At 38.0% G+C, this 22,256-nt stretch overlaps 1 protein-coding gene across 2 annotated transcripts in view; it reads right to left on the bottom strand.

The window, feature by feature from the left end:
* STXBP5 (syntaxin binding protein 5) overlaps positions 1-13,575 on the bottom strand; it is a 160,519-nt gene extending 146,944 nt beyond the window's left edge. For both annotated transcript variants that reach the window (XM_077776130.1, XM_077776129.1), the window contains exons 1-2: positions 13,341-13,575; positions 12,065-12,160 (exon numbers count right to left, since the gene is read on the bottom strand). In XM_077776130.1, the coding sequence (XP_077632256.1) occupies positions 12,065-12,160; positions 13,341-13,495 (251 nt within the window). In that variant the 5' untranslated portion in view covers positions 13,496-13,575. The remainder of the gene's footprint in view (positions 1-12,064; positions 12,161-13,340) is intronic.
* Between the last annotated feature and the right edge of the window lie 8,681 nt (positions 13,576-22,256).

Genomic DNA, 22,256 nt, shown 5'->3' on the forward strand with positions numbered 1-22,256 from the left:
AATCTAGTAATCACACTTGTTGGTATTTACCCAAAGGAGCTGAAAGCTTATAGCTACACAAAAACCAGCATAAGGATATTTATAGCTGCTTTATTCATAAATACCAAAACTTGAAAGGAGTCAATATGCCCTTCGGTTAGGTTGGATAGGTAACTAAACTAGTACATCCAGACAATGGAATATTATTCAGCACTAAAAACAAAGGAACTATCAGCCAAGAAAAGACAGAGGAAATATGGATGTTAATAAGTGAAAGAAGCCAATATGAAAAGGTTACATACCATATGATTCTAACTCTAGAGACATTCTGGAAAAGGCAAAATTATGGAGACAATAAAAAGACCACTGGTTACCAGGAGTTAGCAGGGAGAGAGAGATGAAAAGGTGGAGCACAGTGGATTTTTAGGCAATGAAACTATTTTGCATGATATTACAATGGTGGACACATGCCATGTATGTGCCAAAACCCCTAGCATATACAACAGACAGCAAGAGTGAACCCTAAAGTAAACTGTGGACTTTGGATGATTATGTGTCTGTGTAGGCTCATCAATTGTAACAAAAGTACCATTCTGCTGGGGTATGTTAATAATAAAGGAGGCTATGCTGAGTACAGGCAGGGACATGTGGGAAAACTCTATTACCTTCTGCTGACCCCAAAACTGCTCAAAAACAGTCTATTAAAAATTAATATATTAATAAATGAATTAGCCACATTCCCATGATTATAAGGGTGGATATACTTAATTTTACTGCTCACTCACAATTTTACCATTCTGCTACTCTGCTATTTAAGCAAAACTATAATGTGCACTTTCTGCAGTAAAAATCTAATAAAATGTTAAAATTAACTGTGGAAGATACATAGATCAACATTTAAAACTTCCTTTATGCAACACAATTATATTTTGAAATAAACGTCCAATAGTATTCGAAAAAGTATGTCAGTTAATTGCTTTCTTTTCACATGACTGAAAGGAATATCAAAATAAAAAACAGACTGTAGCATCCACACTAGCTTATAATTACAGTACTCACCGGGTGAGAACAGGCCTCTACTTACTTCTCCCACTATTATTCTGAGTAAGGATTTTTTATTATTTGAAAGCAAATTAAGGTTGTTGAAAAATACTCATTCTTATTATTCCCTGTTTTGGAAGTAGGATGGTCTCCAAAGGGGTCAAAATGAAGTCTATTTATTTTAACACGCAATTATTTAGAATAGCTTTTGATATAAAGCATATAAATATACTCTTAAATGAACCACTTGCTCAGTCTACAAGAAATACAGTCAGAAATCATGGTCTGGGTTAGAGAAACAAAAAAATGTGCATTCTGACAAATCAAGGAAAAACGAAATTTTATTGCAGCACCCATTCTCAGATGCTTAATGGCTAAGTTCTTTTCTCAAGTACGGCAAAGTGAATTTTAAAAGAAAAATGCAGCCCATTATGAAAAATATAGTACAGAGACTGAATAGATGGAAAAATCTACTCCAACACTTTTTCTCCTTTTCAAAAGACAAAAAGAAAAAAATACACAAAAGGAAAGCAATTTAGCAGAAAGTACTGCAATAGCTGATGCCACTAGATTTATAGTCACCTTTGGCAGAGTACTGCTGTGAAAAAGCAGAGGTACTGTTATTACAAGAAAAGATTACGTACTTTCAAGAAAGGGTAGGATTAATCACTCTTCAACAGACAATCTCACCAGGAAAACTTTTAAAAATTCTAGACAGCATTTACTGAAAGGGAAACACAAACAAAACAAACCAGGGATATTAAAAAATCCCATTATTTAAGAGTAACTACCATATAATTTCTAAGACTATGTATTTTGCAAATAGCATGTATTAAGCAAACCTTAGTTTTCAAATGAAAAATTATAAAACTAAAAATATCTTCAAGTTTTTAGTTAAAAACTCTATATTTTCCACTATAAGGGAATGTAAGTTTCTTCTCATCAATATTCATTTTTAAATCCTAGCACCAAAAAAGAAATACGTTCATGAGGCACCAGGGTGGCTCACTGGGTTGACATCTGACTATCTGGCTCAGGTCAAGATCCCAGGGTTGTGGGATCAAGCCTGCATTGGGCTGCACTGTGGGCATGGCTTAAGATTCTTTCTCTCTCTTCCTTCCTCCCTCCCTCTCTCTCCCCCCACCTCACTCCATTCCCTCTCCCACTCTCTCCCAGAAAAAAAAAAAGGAAATATGCTCCACAGATCATCAATTCATTTACTTGTCTTACGTAACAACTTCCAAAAAGACTACCAGTTGGAGAAATGGAATCAGTAGAAATCAGCCTTATTTACTGAATAAAATGATATCTACACTTATTACTACTTGAAAATGACGCAGTGAGGGGCGCCTGGGTGGCTTAGTCGGTTAAGCGTCCGACTTTCGCTTAGGTCATGATCTCGCGGTTCGTGGGTTCGAGCCCCGCGTCGGGCTCTGCGCTGACTGCCAGCTCAGAGCCCGGAGCCTGTTTCAGTCTGTGACTCCCTCTCTCTCTGACCCTCCCCTGCTCACGCTGTCTCTCTCTCTCTCTCCTAGAAATAAATAAAACATTTAAAAAGAAAAAAAAGAAAAAATGACGCAGTGAGCAACTATAAAAAGTTTTCAAAAAGTGGATCTAATTTCAGTTTCCAATTAAAGTATCATACAATCTTCCCAAGAGACATGCAATATATCTAACTCTAAAGAAGGTAATCATGCACTTGGATTTGCTTCTAGGAGCTTTATGAGGTTTTTTTTTTAATGTTATTTTTTGGGTTGTTTTGAAAAGGAGTTATTTTTTTATTCAAATATTGCAAACATCTACAAATTTGCACTACATTAGTAAAATGTTTATTTTTACTTTGATCTTTTTAAAAGTATCTAAATATTTCTACATCTCTGTATAATACTCTTGAAAATATAAGAAAAAGCTATTAATGCAAACATTTTTAAATATTAGGTAGTAAGGTGTCAAACAAGCTGAATACTTCAATAGAACTGATTACTGAACTGCCCCCAAAAGATGTACAACTAAGCATCTTCGTTATCATATTAATCATAATTCACACACAAAAAAGGCCTCTTCCACAGGATCAAAAAATATTTATGAAGGTAATTTAACCTAGTATACAGAAGTACCATGTATCATTAAGAATTACTAAATTTTTCTTAAACTATTTTCTATTTATGACTAAATGATTAAGTTTAAACTGATAATGCAAGTATAATTTATGAACCTTAACTATAAAATGTCATTTGCAGTTCCTTTCTGAGCATTCCACTCCACTAATGACTTAAAAGCAAGGTAGCCTGATGAATTAAAACAGGGATTGGCAAACTTTAGCTTGTGGGATAAATCCAGCCCTGTTTTAAATAAAGTTTTATTAAAGCACATCTTTACTCCTTCCTCCCCATGATGTCTGTTCTGTGGATGCTTTTGTGCTTGAAGAGTTGAGTAGTTGTATCAGAAACTAAAAAGCTAATATACTTACTATCTAGCCCTTTATAGGAAGTTTGCTGACTCCTAAACTAAAGATTTCTATCTTCGTTATTTTAAATGCATGGGAGCACACAAACACACCCACCTGCTTATATGATCTTTAGTAGAGAACCTATTAGGTTGATCATTTAAGAGTCTGTATTCCTTCTGCTGTGATTTTAGAATTGTGTATCAACTACTTTCCAGTTTCTGGACTCTTGATAAACAGGATACTGGTTAATTCTAATTTGCATTGCTTTAGACTTCACTGCATATTCTCATATGCTATAATGTTTCTGACAGTTTGATTTAAAAGAAAATACCACTCAATATTATAATTTCAAAAGGTGTAATTCCATTTACAATGTAAAGAACGGTAACGGAGAAATTTAGATTTTATTTTTTTTTNATGACCTAAGCAAAAGTCGGACGCTCATCCGACTAAGCCACCCAGGCGCCCCGAGAAATTTAGATTTTAAATATTAAATTAAGAAAAAGATAGCTAGATGGGTGTAACTGGAGATGAAATTAAATTAAATATATATCACAAAGACAAAGGCACTGAGCTTTAAAGATAAGAATTATTTTGACAACATAAAAAACTTAGACTTAAGGAATTGCTGAACACATGGGCCACTGTGAAAGAGTAGTAAGTAGTAAACTGTGTCAACAATTCTTTCCCCTACTTACCCTCCACAGCCAAAAAAGGGAAAAAAAAATTACTCCGTAAACATAACTCGTGTCCAAAATTTCTTTAAAATGAAACACAAGAGTAAGAGATTAAAGCAACTGGGATTACTAAATCCAAAAGTGGGTAACTACTAGGTATTTAAATTCTCCAAAAATGTTAAAAATTATAAAATACATGGAAGATAACCATTTCATCTTTCTTCTTTGTTGCAGATGAAAAATAGATATACTGTAGGTTAAAATTAAAGTACAAGTTAATTAAACTATAATAATATAATATAAACATCTTTATAGGAAGAATTCTGACTAATTCAGAAGGTACTGTATCTTAGAATGATTTATGTCATATGTGACTAAGGGAAGAGAAGTCTATCAAGTACCTTCTGGTAGTCTTTCATGAACTCCTAGCTTATTACACATAAATCAAGGCAACAATCACCTTGTTTCACTTCCTAAGAAGCTCTGTAGTACTGTATTATGTTTAAAATCTATCTTAATAAAAGGCATTCAAATAGAGTCTTATATTTGAATACATAAGATTTGAATACAAATAAGGTAGTGATACAGTAAAATGCCCTTTTTTCTATACTATTCTCTTACATCCTAAACAGGTTTGTGTAACTCAAACCAAAACATTTCATTAATCTGTAATCCTAAAACACTGAGTATACCTTCTAATGATCATAATACGCCAAATCACTGAAGGAAATTCTCATTTAAACATTATAAAACAAAACAATGCTGACACCCGTTATTAATTTTCTTCTTGTAAAGAAAATGTCACTTTCAATGCGTGAAGTTAAAGCCAAAGAAAGACAAGCAAAGCTTACCTTTTAGCCATACTTACCCTTATTGTACAATTTACTTACATGTACATCACTAGTTACTACCATTCCAAGTAACTATATGATTACCAAATTTAACACTCAAATTACATACCAGCAATTCAATAGTCTCTATGTTAAATCTCTTGTATAAAAATTAATAAAATCATGTGATTCGGAACTGTGAAAATTAGTAATGAGAACCCTCACTAAAATGGATTTGGGAAGTTTTGGGAGGGGGAGTTCATGCCCTACTGCTCATCTTCGATTGTAGACCTAACAGAAAGAGATGGATTTGACCTTGCAGTCAACTTGACTCCACTACTCCAGCCAGACGAGGAGACAACTTTCCTCATGCCAGCCAGGCAACAGCTCCACTAGTGAGAGGCCAACACATTTTGAATTTCTGGTTCACACCAATGGACTGGTAGTTCCTAACTGCCTTCCCTCCCCTGCATTTACTCTTTCTTTTCTTTTTTTTTTTAACTTTTAAATGTTTTTATTTATTTTTGAGACAGAGAAAGAGACAGAGCACTAGCAGGGGAGGGGCAGAGAGAGAGGGAGACACAGAATCTGAAGCAGGCTCCAGGCTCTGAGTTGTCAGCACAGAGCCCGATGCGGGGCTCAAACTCAGGAACTGTGAGATCATGACCTGATGCTTAACCGACTGAGCCACGCAGGCGCCCCACTCCTTTTCTTCTTAAAAAGGGGTGTCTGTTCTTTGTTACATCCCCTTGTCTACAGGGTTTTTTCCCTAATATTCTGTTTATTTTTTGAGAGAGTGTAAGCGGGGGAGGGGCAGAAAGAGAAGGAGACAGAAGATAGGAAACACGCTCCATGCTGACAGACTCATGGGGCTCAAACTCACGAACCATGAATTCTTGACCTGAGTGGAAGTCAGACACTCAACTGACTGACTTACCTAGGTACCCCTTGCCTTCAGTTTTGTTTTTTTTTCCTTGCCTTCAGTTTTTTAGCAGCTTGTTTATCCTGGATTACAATTCTCTTCTATTCTCTAATAAACCCATCTATTACCATTAAAAAACTGACAGTTTTACTTTTAAGGTTAAAAAAATCCAGTATTAATTTTATGTAATTTCATTTTAATTTTATCCCCTTACTATTTACACCCAATAAAGGAAAGTACACTTGGTTAATAGTATTTTTTAAATCCCCAAGTTAATGTCATAACGAGGCCTTATCTGTTATACAATAAAAATGCAACAGCCTAGTATCTTAAGTATTCAATGTGAGTTGCGGTTTCAACAATGAAAAATGTGCATGTTTTTCATATCCTCTGTCCCACTCCATTGGGTAAACAAAGGTTACATTTATGCATCTACTGACTTGGATTCTGAATGCAATCAATGGACACAAAGTAAAGGGGCCCACAATGGGATGGAGTCCAATACTTCATCCTCTTTTAACAGGTATTCAGAACAACCCATTAGAAGACCACTCTAGACTAGACAGAGGGGTTCAGAACATTCATAATCCTCTATAGAAAATGAAATTCTAAGATCCTAGAGACAGAAGGACTCCAGATATCACACCTCCATTTTCCCCATTTTACAGGAAAGGAGACTGAAACCCAGACATTTTAGCTGGCTTAACCACAATTAGTCTGAAGACTAGAACACTTCTAACAATAAAGTCATTCTTCCAAAATTCCTTTACCTTTTTCCTTTAGAAAGGAAAAATCAGGCTACAATTTTAAAAGTAAAATATACTCCATTTTACTAAAAAAAAAGGAAAACAAAGAATACGGAATAAAAACCTATCTAACTTATGGCAGAAAGTCTTCCAAAGCAGACTTGATTCCCTGCTAATTAACTTATCCCTTTTCAATTCCATTCAGATTCTATCACACTGTGTTTCTCTCAAAAAGAAATTCATTGCAAAGTAGCTGCTTCCAGGCAGGTACCATTTCTGGTTGTTTCTAAAGTAAAAATGCCTATTCGTCCTGCTGCAGTAGTTCATGCTGAGAATCACAACCTACTGCCGACACAGTACTCGTTCTTCCTTTTATACAAAGTCCTCTTTAATAAAGAACTAAGAGTTGAGAAGTAAAAGTATTTCAAAGTCCTTGTTCCTCCTCTGGAGCTAGAATTCTGAACGACTAGAATTCTTCCATAGACAAAAAGGATGTCAGGGGAGAAGAGGAGATAAAAATTTGGCTTAATTCTAGCTAAACTGTCTCCCTTTTAACTACTCTGAACAAAAATCACTTCTAAATTTTTCCAGTACTGCAATTATGTTTTACAAAATAAGCAGCAAGTCAAACATTCTAATACTATCTTACAAATGCAAAGTCACTAAATAATTATTTATTGCCCACTATGTGCAAGAAACTTTCGCATCTCAATAGCAATTCTGCAACCTTCTGATTAAGAACAAAGCCAGTTCAATGACTCTTGAAGAAAATAAAGTATTCTTGCAAGATTTTTTTAAAAAACTGCACTAGCAACAAAATAAATGAAAATAAGGCCTTCCTAAAGAGTGTCTTGCACCTAGTTGCCTTTCAAAAAGTATTTGCTGAAATAAACTAATGAAGGCCCTGAAAATTGAAACTACAGAAAAACTCTCATACTATCATATATTGAATATTCACCATGGTCTTAAAAGCTAACGTAGACATTATTGCATTTAACCCTGATGCTAACTTCATGACCCAGGTAAGATTATTATCCTATTTAACTGGTGAACAACTTGGGCTAAATTCAGTGGAGCACCCAGAACTGTGTGAGTTGAGGCTGCCACACTGACAGCAGGGGCAGCCCTGGCACTTAGTAGGTGGAAGCCTGGGATACTAAATAGCTCGCCATGTGCTGGACAAACCCACAGAATCATCCAGCCCAAAATGCTACCACTGAGAGACACTGATGGAAAATATATAACAATAGGGGCGCCTGGGTGGCTCAGTCGGTTGAGCTGTGACTCAGGTCATAATCTCACAATTTGTGGGTTCGAGCCCTGCATCAGGCTCTGTGCTGACAGCTCAGAGCCTGGAGCCTGTCTTCAGATTCTGTGTCTCCCTCTCTTTCTGACCCTCAACTGCTCACGTTGTCTCTCTAAAATAAATAAAACATTTAAAAAACTAAAAAAAAAAAAAAAAAAGAAAACATAACAATAATGATTCCTAACCAAACAACAACCACATAACTCAGTTAACATTCATAGTTTTCCACCAATGGCTCCTATTTCTGTCTCCATCTCAGGATCACTATTCCAACCTCTCTTTGGTACTCTGCTTAACTATCATAATTTGTTTTTCTCTACTTTTGCCCACACTGCTTGCCTAGAATAATTTTCCTAGTCCTTCCCTGCTACTCTTGAGTCTTTATCTACTAATGTGTAGAAATGTCATCAAATGCAATAACTTTACTTGTAATCTGACTTTGCAGACTTTGTCAGTAGACTTCTAAATAATTCTCTAAATTCAACTGCTTAATAAGTTCTAGTCCTTTAGTTAGGACTGGAAACTATATAAAGAATCACATTTTTCATTTCCTTTGAATACTCCCCTAAAACAGTACATAGCCACTTGGAATTACAGAATTACTTCTCAAAGAAATCATCTAATACAGCGTCTTCATTTTAAAAGTAAACAAAAGAAATGAAAAGACACATAATTCTTTAATAGCAAGAAAAGAACCAGTATTCAGGCCACAGTTTATAATGTAATGTTAATGCTTAATAAGTGTTGGTTAAATGAACTCCAAGGTACAAAAATCATCTTATAAGTCTGCATTCAGCAAAATTACTCTGTAGTTTAAAAGGTAATCCATACCTTATCAGAGATTGCTTATTTAACTGTATCTTCCACAAGTCAAGAAGACAGTAAGTGAGATTTTTTAGTAATTGTGATAATTATAACAAAAATTCATACATTTTTATTAAAAAATTCAATAAACTTGAGATTTCATTTTTCTGCTTAGTCTTTGAAAGAGTCACACATAAAATGACTTCATTTCTAGAAAAAGACTTTACAAAGATCAGAGCAACCCATGGTTATAGTAATTCAAAATTATACTAGTAAACCAGAAGCCCAGATAAGGACAAGAGCAGCATTACTAGAAATGCAAACCTTTTTTCTCCTTTCTAGATGTTGATATGAAAATAATTAAGTTATTTTATCCCAATAGTTTTCATCCCTAGATTAATCATAAAACCAAATTATACCTACTTCTACATGGCAAAAAGGGAATTAAATTAAATCATGTCACTGCTATATATGACTTGGTATATAAAATTATGCTTTCCTGCTTCCCATCAGTAAGTATATTCCAACCTCACATTCTTTCTAGAAGCCAAGAAGGTTGAACATACAGCACGTTTATAATATCATTCACTTGCTATAGAGTAATGCAAGAAATACATTAAATTTATCTTGCTTCATTACTGGTTAGAAATTTAAAAATCCAGATTTTCCCTATTTGTCTGCAAGCATCAGATATCAGACGTAAAGTTCTCATCTAGTTTTTTTTTTTTAGCTTCAAAGTAGATTAATTTCATATAGTCCAACATTTAAGAAGACATTCTATTAGTCAAATTAGATGTGCTTTGGGGCACCTGGGTGGCCAGGTCAGCTGAGCTTCCAAATTCGGCTCAGGTCATGATTTCACAGTTCATGGGTTCAAGCCCCACATCAGGCTCTGTGCTGACAGCTCAGAGCCTGGAACCTACTTCAGATTCTGTCTCCCTCTCTCTCTCTTTGCCCCTCTCCCACTTGCACTCTCTCTCTCAAAAATAAACAAATTCTAATAGCCCAATCCTACTTCTGAAAACATTTCCTACTTTCTGCTCCACATTCAAATAAAAGAAGGGAAACCAATTTATTACTCTGGAATGTTCATTATGCATCTCATTAAAAAGTAGAAACATGTTTGGTAGAGTTTTCCTGACTTCATTCTAAATACAATAAGAAAGGTTCTAAAATTAAAAATTATAGCTGTAAACTATAATTACATGTTCACCTTCATATAGCGTTTAGCTATTAAAATGTATTAGCAAGTCATGTACAAGTGAAGATTTGGGACACTCAATCCTTGCTTTTATTTACCAATTATAATTAGGCCTATATTTTAACTCCTTCGTGTCAACCTGTTCATTACTCAAATGCATTAAAGGTAAGAGTCTTGCCTAAAGAAATATATTTGGTTTTATAAAATTGGACTTGCTGGTGGTACTCATTAAAAGCAAAAAGGGCAGAACGGCTGTCAAAAGGAAAAAAAAGTTATATATCACTAGAAAATTGAGACTACATTGAGAAAACAGTAAAAGTTGAATCCATTTAAAAGAGAAGTGAAATCTAAAAATAACTTATTTAACTCTATTTTTTTTTTCTTTTAATCCAGTGATGATATTCTTTTGTTGGGAACAAAAAATGTCTGCTTTTAGTTCCAAACAGTCCATCTAGGTCCAACAATCTAGGTCCATCTATGTCCTTTAGACATACTCTTAGAAATTCAGATCTAGCCTGGTCAGATTTTACCATTTCAACAAGAATATGGGCACTACTGNGCTCAATTCTTATCCCTACATGGGAGTTTTGCTGAACAGTTTGAACCCATACTGACAAAATTAAATTTTAGTCCCATCTTCACATGACTAAAAGAGGAATGCTAAGCTAGAAGGTAATGATTAAAAACAGAAATAAAAACATCTAAACATTTGTAGCCAAAAATATTCTAGTTTCAACTATCTAGACATTTGGGCAAGAGCCCTTTAGACATACTCTTAGAAATTCAGATCTAGCCTGGTCAGATTTTACCATTTCAACAAGAATATGGGCACTACTGGTATTTACTATGAAAGCAGATTTCACTCAATCATACATATTAACGGCCCATATGAAAAATTTTTAAGTTTTTTGAAAGATAACACACTAATCACAAAAGAAACTTGAAGCATATCCTGATACTATATACAGTACTTCTTTGAAATAAAGATTTTAAAAGATTTTAAGGAAAATGCAAGGCACAGGTTTAACTAAAATGCAGGTTCCCCTCCTCTCTTCTCAAGAGCAATATAAAATGTGAGAGGTAAAACTCCCTCTTTTTTTTTCTTTTTGACAGTAGTAATTCTTTTGTGATCATCTTGTGATTTTTTTGCTTACTACCAACAAATTAATATGTATAAGTAAATATCCTAAAGATATTTTAGGATATTCAAAACAAATAAAGCATTTGTTTTTAAAAATCTTATGTTTAGGTTTAAAAATAAGTGTATATTAGTTAAGTATGGTTAAATTTCATGATAAAAGCAAACAGCTTTATTTCAAGTTAAATAGTATAAAAGTGAGAAGTATTTCCCACTGTTCAGAATTTTACAAAAATTAATCCTAATGAATGAGTAGGTATTTGGAAAAACTATGCTATGCTAGGCTATGACAAAACTATTATACTTCATGCAGAGTCAGGAAAAAAATTCTCCTTGTATTAATGGCTCAGAGTACATATACATAACAAATGTAGACTACAAAAGGGAAAACATCAAAAGAATACACTTATCCATTTGCATTATTATACTAAGAAAATGCTCTAAAACTTCTAGAAATTTCAACCCTTCCTATTTATGTAAAATTAATTTGCAGGATTTATTTTCTAATATTTTTTCCAGTGGGCAAGTCAAACAACCAAACCAAATTCAACCTCTAATTCATTAGAATAACAGGTCATAAATTCAGTATCTACTGTGCACAATATTTTTAAAAAGCAGTTAAAGTGTATCCTATGCCGTTTTTTAATCTCATTTCAATATACCCCTAGTAGAAGCAGATAGATTCCCCCTGAGAAACTTCTAGCTCCTTGCAAAGACAGTACCAAAACTTTAGAACTCTATGTGGATACCTATTTAGCTACTATAAACAGAGAGATGAGAAACAGCCCAGCAACATATAGCCTGAACAGATGTGTAATCAAGAGAAAAGCCAACCCCACATGATTTCACAAATAGAAATACCTGATCATAGCATTTTTGGGAATTAAAACAGGAAAAGCAACTAACCAGCAGCACAGAAGGACTGGGGAGATACAGCAAAAATGGAAAAAAAATTTTTAATTAAAGGATACAGCCTTAAAGCACCAGTCTGAGTTCCGACTGCGAGGATCTTCTGTACAGGATCAAAGGCCAGGGCTGAAGGTTGATAGGGAAATCCATGGCGAACAGTCTAGGGATGGGCAAATGACATCGCAGCAACCAAGGCAGCAGGCGGAATTTAAAAAACAGAAAAGTCAACAGAGGCATTAGAATCTAGAACCAATTATAACTGAGGCAGAATACACACACACACACGCACTTACTGCCTTAAAAAAAAAAGTACAAAATGTACATTAACAAAACTTATTCACATAGAACCTGAAACCAAAAGAAGTGTGTGTTGTACGTGTGTGTACAGATACATACACATATACACAAATACCTCCCAATGTTTCACTTTAATCTCTGCCTTTCCATAACACGGGGATTCCATGGAAGAAAATGTCTTATGAACACTCTACATGTTCATGTCTAAGACCAAAATACCAAAGTTTGCAGTAGTAAAACAATCTGTAAATTAATGTGCAATTCGTGTTTTATTTCAATTTCAAGTGTGATAACTTCGTTACTTTATTTGGATCCTCATTGCGAGTACTGCTAAAGAAAAGCTGTCATACAATTACTTTCCTCAAGGATTCAGTAAAGCAATCACCAAACATCTATCCCCAAATTTTGCAATTTTAACAGAATAAAAATAAGTGCAACATATATTTTTGAATTTTGCTACTAAACCCTTAATTTCAGGGCATTTGGGCAAAATGTGTATGCAGACATTTTTAGGAAACTGACACAGGAAAGCATGGTATTTATAAGGCAGGTATTAATATCTAGACAAGTTTGTATTTCTCACCGAGCAGCCAGGGAATTAATTCGCTGCATCATTCTTTCCGAATTACAGACCGCTATGGCAACGGTGCCATTAATACGCAAAAATCACGGTACCAACTTTTTAATCAAATAGAATGATAAAAGGACCCTGTGATTTCGTATTTTAAGCTTCCTACCACATCTTACGGGGAAGGGTGATAAGCAAATACCCAGCTGAACAGGTTTGGTTTGGAGATGAACAATATTCATTCGGAACTGTTCCCAAAGGAAACTTCGAAGTTGGTGAATTACATTAAAATGCTTCAATGTAAAGGCTATAAGGTTATTAACAATACAAATTAAAGGTCGGTAAAACCTTGAAATGAGCGCTACATGTGAAAAGAGGAGAGGAAAAGAAACAAACAAAAAAAAAAAAAACGAAAACGAAAACCCAAAAGGAGTACGATGATGTCAATCTCCAAAATAACCCACTAAGCAAATGTTTCCTTGAGGAGTGAGCCCTTCATNTGGAGCGTTTCCTGGATCTCGGGCTCCCGGTTCCCAGCCGGGTGCTGCTGCTGCTGCTGCTGCTGCGAGGCCGAGGACGAGCCGGCGGTCAGGCCGTCCAGCACCTTCCTGATGTTGAATTTCCTCATGGTCTCGGCGGGGCTCCCCCCGCAGCCCGGGAGGGGAGGCAAGGGGCGTCCCCCGGCGCGGGAAACGAGCCCGGGCCGAGGGCGGCTTCGACCGAGGACACGGAGGAGTAGGACAGAGTGGGAGTGTGAGGGGAAGGAGGCAGCGGAGGAGAAGCACAAGATAATCCAAACAGGAAATAACTGAGANCGCCCTCGCTCCTTGAGAGCCCCCGCTGCCTTCCTCAGGCGCCGCCGCCCCGCCGCTCCCTCTCGCCTGACAGGGGCGCCTCGGCACACGACACCAACGCCCGCCCAGAGCAGCAGCGGCAGCCGCGGTTACAGCGCCGGCCGCGGCGGTGGCGGCAGCTGGGCCTCCGCGGAGCCGGGCTGCTGAGCATGCGCACGCGCACCGCATTCCCCCCACCTTCCCTTCCACACACACACACACACACACCCCCGCCCCTTACTCCCCCTCCAGCGGAGTGGAGCTGGCGCTTAAATTACCTTCTGCGAAAATCCCAGACCATGGTTAAATTTTTCCCACCCCAGTCGCCCGGCCAGAGTCTGCAGCTGCTTCTCCCGCAGCTGAGATGGTAAAAATGTTGACTAACGAGCAGCAGGAAGCCTTTCTTTTCATTCGGTCGTTAAAGCGGGGTGTTTCGCTCTCACCCTTTAACCAGGTGCACGCTCCTGGCTGCTGGCTGCAAGATTGCTCTGCTGATGGGCTTTGTTTTGGATTGATTTGGATTTGGTTTTTGAGAACAGCTTCTAGACAACGATTATGTCTGTGGTGGAAGGATGACAGACCTAGGTACTAGCAAAGGAAAGGAGATAAAACGGGAGGTGGGGGTATGAATTATGTCCTGAATCTGTGACTGTGGGTCAGATTAAAGGGTGGCCATGGCAGGTAGCTGCTGGAATGGAATAGGCTGGCAGGGGAGAGCCGTTCCAAGGCCGGGTGTCTGCCCGGGCCAGTGACACCCCACCCCCTGGATTCGGTCCGCATGCTGGGGTGGGTGGGGAGGGAGGCGGGAGCCAAGATGGAAGTAAACACCGCACTGCCACTCGTTTTCAGAACCTACAATCCGCCTTGTAATGATGATTATCCACGAAATAATCCAGTAGCGTCTACACCCCTGCGAGGTGAAGAGAGGGGAAGACGAAGGGTTTGCTCAGACTTTTCCGCTTCTTTGCTGGCGCAATCTCACTTGGAGGTGTAGATGTAGAGACGAAATGTCTGGCTCAAGTTTGGGAAGATTGAAAGATTCATGCCAGGGCTACCCTCCCGGAGAGTGTGTTCACGAAAGAAAGGTGCATGTGAAGCAAAGGCATTTGATTGGAAAGGCTACGGAAACTGGGGAAAATGTAAGGAAGGAGAGAAGTGCATAAAGATTACTTTTAATTCGAACGGTGAGGGTGGGAAGGCAGGACACCTTCTCAGGCTAATAACTCTTTGCCCCAGACCATCCTGCGAAGAGGCAAAGAGATGCAAAGGGTTTCCTGAACCGAAATCAGAAGTGCCCGCCCACTTCCTTATGATTGGCCGCCTCCTGCCGCGTCCAGGGAAATTCTCGTCACACTACTGGTTGATGTGACAGGCCCTCAAGAATTTTCAGCGAACCAACAACTGGAGCTTAGGAATTCCGGGAAATGTAGTTCTTTGCGGAGCTTCCGTATCCAGGACCGAGGTCTTCTACTTGGAACCTAAAAGAATGGTTTCGTGGCTTCAGTTACCGAATTACTCGGTTAATTTCTTTGGTACAACAAGCAATAAAACACGTTGAGGGTTTTCTTAAGCTATATCCAAGCGGCTCTGAAATTTTTGGTTACTAATTTAGTTCTCTGAAACACATTTTGAGTTTGAGTCATTGTGGTAGGTAATGAAGACACAAAAATGCAATGTTTGCTTTAGACAACCTCACCATAGCCTAAAGGGGGCTAACCTCACATAAAAAGTAATTGTACAACAATATGATGAGTTAATTGATGGAATCATTAACAAGGACTAAAGAGAGCAATTTAACTAGCCAGAGAAGACACGGGTATGGTGATACCATAGTTGAATCCAGAAGAATAGGAGTTGACGAGGTGAAGAGGAGGAAGAACGGTGGACAGCAGGTAGAGAGGTTGTTCAAAGTATCTGCAGACCTTTTTAAAAAATACAAACACTTTCATAGGGGACACCTGCAAAAGAAATCATTCCCCACAAGATTTTTGATCCACCTTTTCATCTAAGCTGGAAGTAAATTTAAAAAACTGCCGGGAGCCGCACCGGCCTCTCTGGATGGCAGTCACAGCAAGGAAATGGCAGTGTTTTCACAGCTCCTGCCATGAGAAATGAAAACTGGTATCTCCTGCTACTACTGGCTCATGCTGTGCTGGTATTGACCAGGCCTCACAATATTCCATATCAGACCAATATTCTGAACACAGATACCTCATAAGGAAAGGCATATTCCTGCCTTTGCAAGAGAGATTTTAGATGAAAGCTCTATGGATGATTGTCAAAAGGCTCTTCCTATGAGCCTTGCAGATCCAAGACTTAGGGGGTTAAGAACACAAGAATTACAACTGAGCCTGGCCCCGAGACAAAGAGCCTAATTTAGAGTTAAGGTACAGATAAGGGCAGAACTTAAGTTAATACTTACACCTTCTCCTAATTGGTGATGTATGGCAGTCCCTTCCCCAAGGCCTACTTTCTGCAAACACCCTCCCTTACAGGTGGCTGGGATGAGGATAGATAAGAGGAGCTAAAGCATTACCCACAAACAAAAGGCTGACACATTTAGGGCCTCCATGGTGTTCACACATTCAGCATCAAATAGGTTTCCACAAACAACTTATTAACCAACTCAAAAACATTCATTTGAGAGCCAGACAGAATGACTCTTAGCCCATCTATACACTTAACCTACAACCTAACCTTAATGTTATTAACTTAGAACAAATATGTATCCTGTCTTTTACTAAGAATACCCTGCTAAATCTTTAGTTATAAGATTTACTTAACCTCACTATAACTGGAATAGTTTTGCAAGAATATTTCTGTAAAACCTGCTTCTGTACACTTTCCAAAGCATCTTATCACAAAGAGTTATCCATCGTAAAAATTCCTTTTTCTGATGTCATGTTATTATTTAACCTATAAATAAAGACACCAAAACCAACAGGACAGAGATGCCTGCCTGGTGATCAGAAAGAATCTCGGGGCTCTCTCTCTCTCTCTCTCTCTCTCGCCGACACCGTCCTTCCTTCAGGGACCCCTGGACCTGCTGGAGCCGGCTCGGCCTCCAGCAAAAAACTTCGGAAAAGGGACAGCCTCTTGCTGAGAGGCCTTGTGGTGCGGTGGGGAAATCCTAGACTCTGTTGTCTGCCCAACATGAATTTCAGTCCAGGTCTTGGTGATATGTGCAACAATGAGCAAATTCCTTACTTTTCCCAAGGGTCAGATTCCTCATGTGTAAGACAACATTAATACTACTTTCTTCCTAGAGTTTTGTGAGAACAAACAAGAGACAAATGTAAAGTTTGCCCTACATTGCTTAGCACACTATACAGTGCTAAATGTCAGTTTTTCCATCCTACTATAAGGGTCCTTGAGGTGAAAGGGACTTCAAGAGATCATCAATTTAAGCCAGTCTCCCATTTTTTACTTTAGGATTTTTGTTTTGATCTTCATAACTCATCCCTCTCATCAGATTATGAACTCATGCTGCCTTTCCAAAACTTCAGTTCATAGATGACACATGACACACATGACATTTAAGATGAATGTGGAGCATATCTGCTAATGGTGGCTAGCTTGGTAAACTTGCAATCCTCCCTCTCCAAGCTCAGGGAGACCAGGGCATATCCAGAATTCTGTTTGGTAAAAAAACAACATCCCAAAATATCTACCTTTATGATAGCAGAAATGATGGATCCTCAAACTCATGGTTTTTCTTTTAAGTCAGTTTCAATTGATCAACTGATTTTTAAAATTAATATAAAAAAACTGAGATATAAAATTTAAGAATCAAATTAAAATTAAAATTTTAAGTTAAGAATAAAATGATGAATGGGGTGCCTGAATGGCCGTCAGTTGAGCATCTGACTCTTGATTTCTGCTCAGGTCATGATCCCAGCGTGGTGGGACTAGGCTTGGTGTTGGGCTCTGAGCTGAGCGTGGAACCGTTATAAGATTCTCGCTCTCTCTCTATCAAATAAAAATTAAGTTAGATGTTTAAAAAAATAACAATAAATATTAAAAGGCAAAAAGAAAAAAAGGAAATTGACATACAAAAAGAAAGGCAGTTCATTAAATTATCTGGTATTGAAAGCCAAAGACTAAAGATTCATAATATTCCAGAATCTGCCAGTCCTCATTGCCTTGTTTAAAGGCTACCAAGCTAATGAAGGCTCTGTTATTAGTCTCACAGGGGCAACTGGATCCTGATTGAGAGGAATAAAGTAGACACTGAAAATAAAAATTGTAATGAGAAGTTATGATATCAGCAAAACCTATCTGGAAGATAGACCAAATCTACCCTACCACATAACATTTATTTATATCAACTTCATTTGAATTTATTGACTCCCAAAGGATGTATGTGTGACAATAATTGATTCACTCCACCATTTAACAGAATATTGAATTTAAATTATTCGTAAATTGCAGCAGGGATATTAATTAGTTAGTTTGCCTAGTTCAAGCCCCCTTTTCTGAATGGGTCCCCTGGGTCTTACTGAATTGCTGGGCCTGTAATCATGTGTTCTGGTCCAAACTGATTAAATGAGAAGCAGTCACCTGAAGTACGCCAAGCCAAGAGATCATCTTGTGGGGATTTGGAGTTGAATCAGACCATGCTAATCAGTCTGACCTAGGAAGTCAAGTGGAGCTACGACTAAAGCTAAATATGCCCAGAGTTAGTTGGAACATGGGAAAAGGAAGCAGACACACAACAGGGAAGCAGCTGTAGAGAAGAGGAGAGCAGATCTCTATTCCTGACCTTTCAGCTCCCACTCCTCATTCCTTGTAAAATCTGGCTACACTTTCTTTCCTCTTTGGATGAATAAGTTTGAATGGGTTTCTGAATATTTGAATGCCAAATATTGTGACAGACATTTAGACGCAGCCCATTCCAAAATATAAAGGAACACAGAGATATTTCAGCCATCTTCTCCTACCATTTTTACCTTCTGCTCAAGATTCTCCCTATCATTAAGTAGCTGCCACGGTAATCCAACAAGGATTTGGTGGCTTAGGGTGGAATGGTTAAAAGCAGTGGTTTTGGTGAGAAAGGGTCAGATCCTGGATTGTATTTTGTTGGTAGAGCCAAGAGGATTTGCTGACAGTATGGGGAGAAAGGGAAGAGACAAGGATGAGGCCTCAGAATTTTGGCCTGAGGTTTTCAAAGAGCGGTGTTGCAATTTAATTTCCACATTTATGACTCCTGGGAATTTTATTACTATTTGTACCTGAGTAGACTGGACAAATATCATCAGCTAAATAAACAAGCCATGTCTGGGAACAAGCAGGATCCACTACATTGTGCTCTTTGTCAAGCTCTGGCCTTTCTAGAAAAACAAATTAGGCAGAGACCAGTGAGCTTTTATTATTCCATAGATTACCTCTGTCACTATTTAATATTATTTGTAAGACTATCAGTAAACTACATACAAAAATATCTAGGCAAAGGTCAGTAAGTTCAAGTGAAGAGAAAATTCCAGAAGGGCAAAACAAAACTAATCAAACCAAATGAACACTTAAATGTAAAATATGTAAAAATGTAAAAATGTCATATGAGTGAAAAATACTGTCAAATTCTTAAAACTTAAGCTCTGTAAATCAGAAGTTCCTCAATAAATTCTCATATATTTCAAATGCTATTTCTATAATGGGAACAATATTTGAGGTAAGGAATAATACTCTCAGTATTTTTTGTTGTTGTTGTTAGAGAGAGGGGGAAGGGAGCAGGGGTAGAGGGAGAAGGAGAGAGAACATCTTCAGCAAGCTCCATGCTCAGCATGGAGCCTGATGTGGGGCTCGATCTTAAGACCCTGAAACCATGACCTGAGACAATGCTTAACCAACTGAGCCACCCAGGTGCCCAATGCTCCCAGTATTTTTAATTTCAGTATCTCATTTTAGGGTTTAAACGCTGTTGTAAATATTTTGAGAATTTTGCTAAACTTTTCACCAGAAGTTCAGCTTTTCTTCTCAAATAACCCCTCATAATTTGATTTGTGGACCAAAGAGTACTTTATTTTACTTTATGCAATTACTCGTGGTTAATACACTGTAGTGGCTAAATAAGCTTTGAAAAGCAGTTAAAACTAGTATTTTGTTCCATCCCCTCACCCCATTGCTTCCTCCCTCTCCACCCTGCCTGGACCAGCCCTCCCAATTCCCCCTCCTGGCCCTGCAATACACACACACACACACACACACACACACATACACAAAGAGAGAATAAATTGTGTATCATAATACTTCTAAAAAGTTTTCCCTTAGTGGAACTCAAGCATACCAAGTGTGACTCTGAGAGAATTGCCAGGCCACACTTTTTTTTTTTTTAATTCAACACTACTCAGCACACAGGTCAATAACTAAGTGCCAGCATTCTAACAGAAAATGGAATGCTTTCTCCCTCAGAGAGAGTTCTTGGACATGGCAGCACAACGAAATAGTGTCTGTTGCCACTGACTGATGTGACAGGGCCTTCCATCTCAGGCTCCGAGGCTGGACACATTTGGCTGTAGAACTTTTACATGCTGACTTTCCTTTCTTTCTGGGAAACTCTCAAGAATACCACCTGACAAATCAAAACGGATCAAAACAAAAACCTTAACATAAGGAGAAGGGGAGCGATCTTCTCTCCAAGGACTTACCAGAGCCAAAAGAATAGTATAGACAATGAAAACGTGCAAGAGAGATCACCTCTCAGAGGTTTTGTATAAGTGGGAAAGCATAATCTTACCTCCAGGGATGTAGTTCCTCAAAATAGGATCAGGTTTCTAGCTTTAAACTTAGAATGGATTCCTTGGCTGTGTTTTTAGCAAATACCATACACTTAGCCTAAGAACAATGTGTCTACAAGCCTGTAACTATAGCAAAGGAGTCTCCCTTTATCAGTGGTGTCAGTTATCCATGGTCAACCACAGTCGGAAGCAGATGATCCTCCTGACTTAGCATAGGAAGGTCAATAGTAGCCTAAGGATACATCATAGTGCCTATATCATTCACCTTGCTTCATCTCGTCACATAGGTATTTTATCATCTCACAACATCCCAAGAAGAAGGGTGAGTAGAGCATAGTAAGAAATTTTCAGAGAGCCACATCCACATAACTTTTATTACAGTACATACTTATAATTGTGCTCATTTGTTGTTAGTTATTATTTATCTCTTAATGTGCCTAAGTTATAAATTAAACTTTATTATAGGTACATATGTGTAGGAAAAAAGACATAGCGTATATATATATATAGGGTTTGGTAGTATCTCTGGTTTCAGGGGGTCTTGGAACACATTTTTCATAGATAGCGGGCACTATTGTATCTGCTTCTTCCAGCTCTGGGTCAGCCATCTTCAACTTTTAAGTAATCTCTGGTCTCCTTGGTCACCTGTTCTTTTTATGTTACTCTATTATTCCATTTTCACACACTTATGGTTTCCAGTGGCCATGACACTATTTGTAGTTCTATGACCAGTGGCACAAACTAGATTCCTTTGGGCATGCAACTTTTTCTAAGTTTATTTCCTTATTTTGAAAAAGAGAGAAAGTGCAACTCAGGGAGGGGCAGAGAGAGGGAGAGAGAGAGAATCCCAAGCAGGCTCCACGCTGTCAGTGTAGAGCTGGATGCAGGGCTTGAACGCACAAACTGTGAGCTCGTGACCTGAGCCAAAGTCAGACACTTAACTGCCTGAGCCACCCAGGTGCCCCTGAGCATGCAATTTTTAATGGAAAATCGCTATTAAGTAATTTACAAACACCTTAGTAAAATCAGTGTAAATACTCCACATAAAACTGAGCCTTTTTATTCTCAGAAAATAACACACACACATACACACACACACACACACACCAAATTCCCAAAGCCTTGCATAATACTTTGGATATTTTATGAAAAATTTCTTAAGATAATCTTTAAAGGAAGATAAGATGCTTAGCATAAGACAACTTCCTCAAAATTCTCTTCACCTATTTATAACCCCTCACCCCATTCTTTTCCACCTAATGTCAGTTTTCCCAATACCCTGATTCTTTTTTATAAGTTTTATTTATTTATTTTGAGAGAGAGAGAGAAAGCAGGGGAGGGGCAGAGGGAGGAAGAAAGGATACCAAGCAGGCTCTGAACTATCAGTGTGGCAGAGCCTATGTGGAGTTCAATCCCATTAAACATGAGATAATGACTTGAGTCAAAATCAAGAGTCAGAGGTTTAACCGACTGAGACACCCAAGCGCCCCTCCAATACCCTGAGTCTTAGGATCCTGGGCTCTTTAGAAAGACCAGCCTTTGCTGGTTGGCTTGCTCATTCCCTACAAATTCCCCCTCCTCAAACCTCCCGGAAGAGTTCTTTTCCACATGCTTTCTTATGTAGCACTGTCTATTACCTTCTCTCTGACACTCAGCTAGTATTCTCACCTAATCAGAAAGAAAAGGCATGAATAGCCCAGAAGTACAAAGAATATTCTTCACAAAGAGGAATGTGACTATGTACACCTTAGTAGTTTAGCTCTAGTTTGTCCCTGGTCCATAAATATATCTAGAGATGCTGAGGACACAACATGACTATAGT

This window comes from Crocuta crocuta, unplaced genomic scaffold (genome assembly GCF_008692635.1).
Source record: "Crocuta crocuta isolate KB4526 unplaced genomic scaffold, BGI_CrCroc_1.0 scaffold25, whole genome shotgun sequence".
NCBI lineage: Eukaryota > Metazoa > Chordata > Mammalia > Carnivora > Hyaenidae > Crocuta > Crocuta crocuta.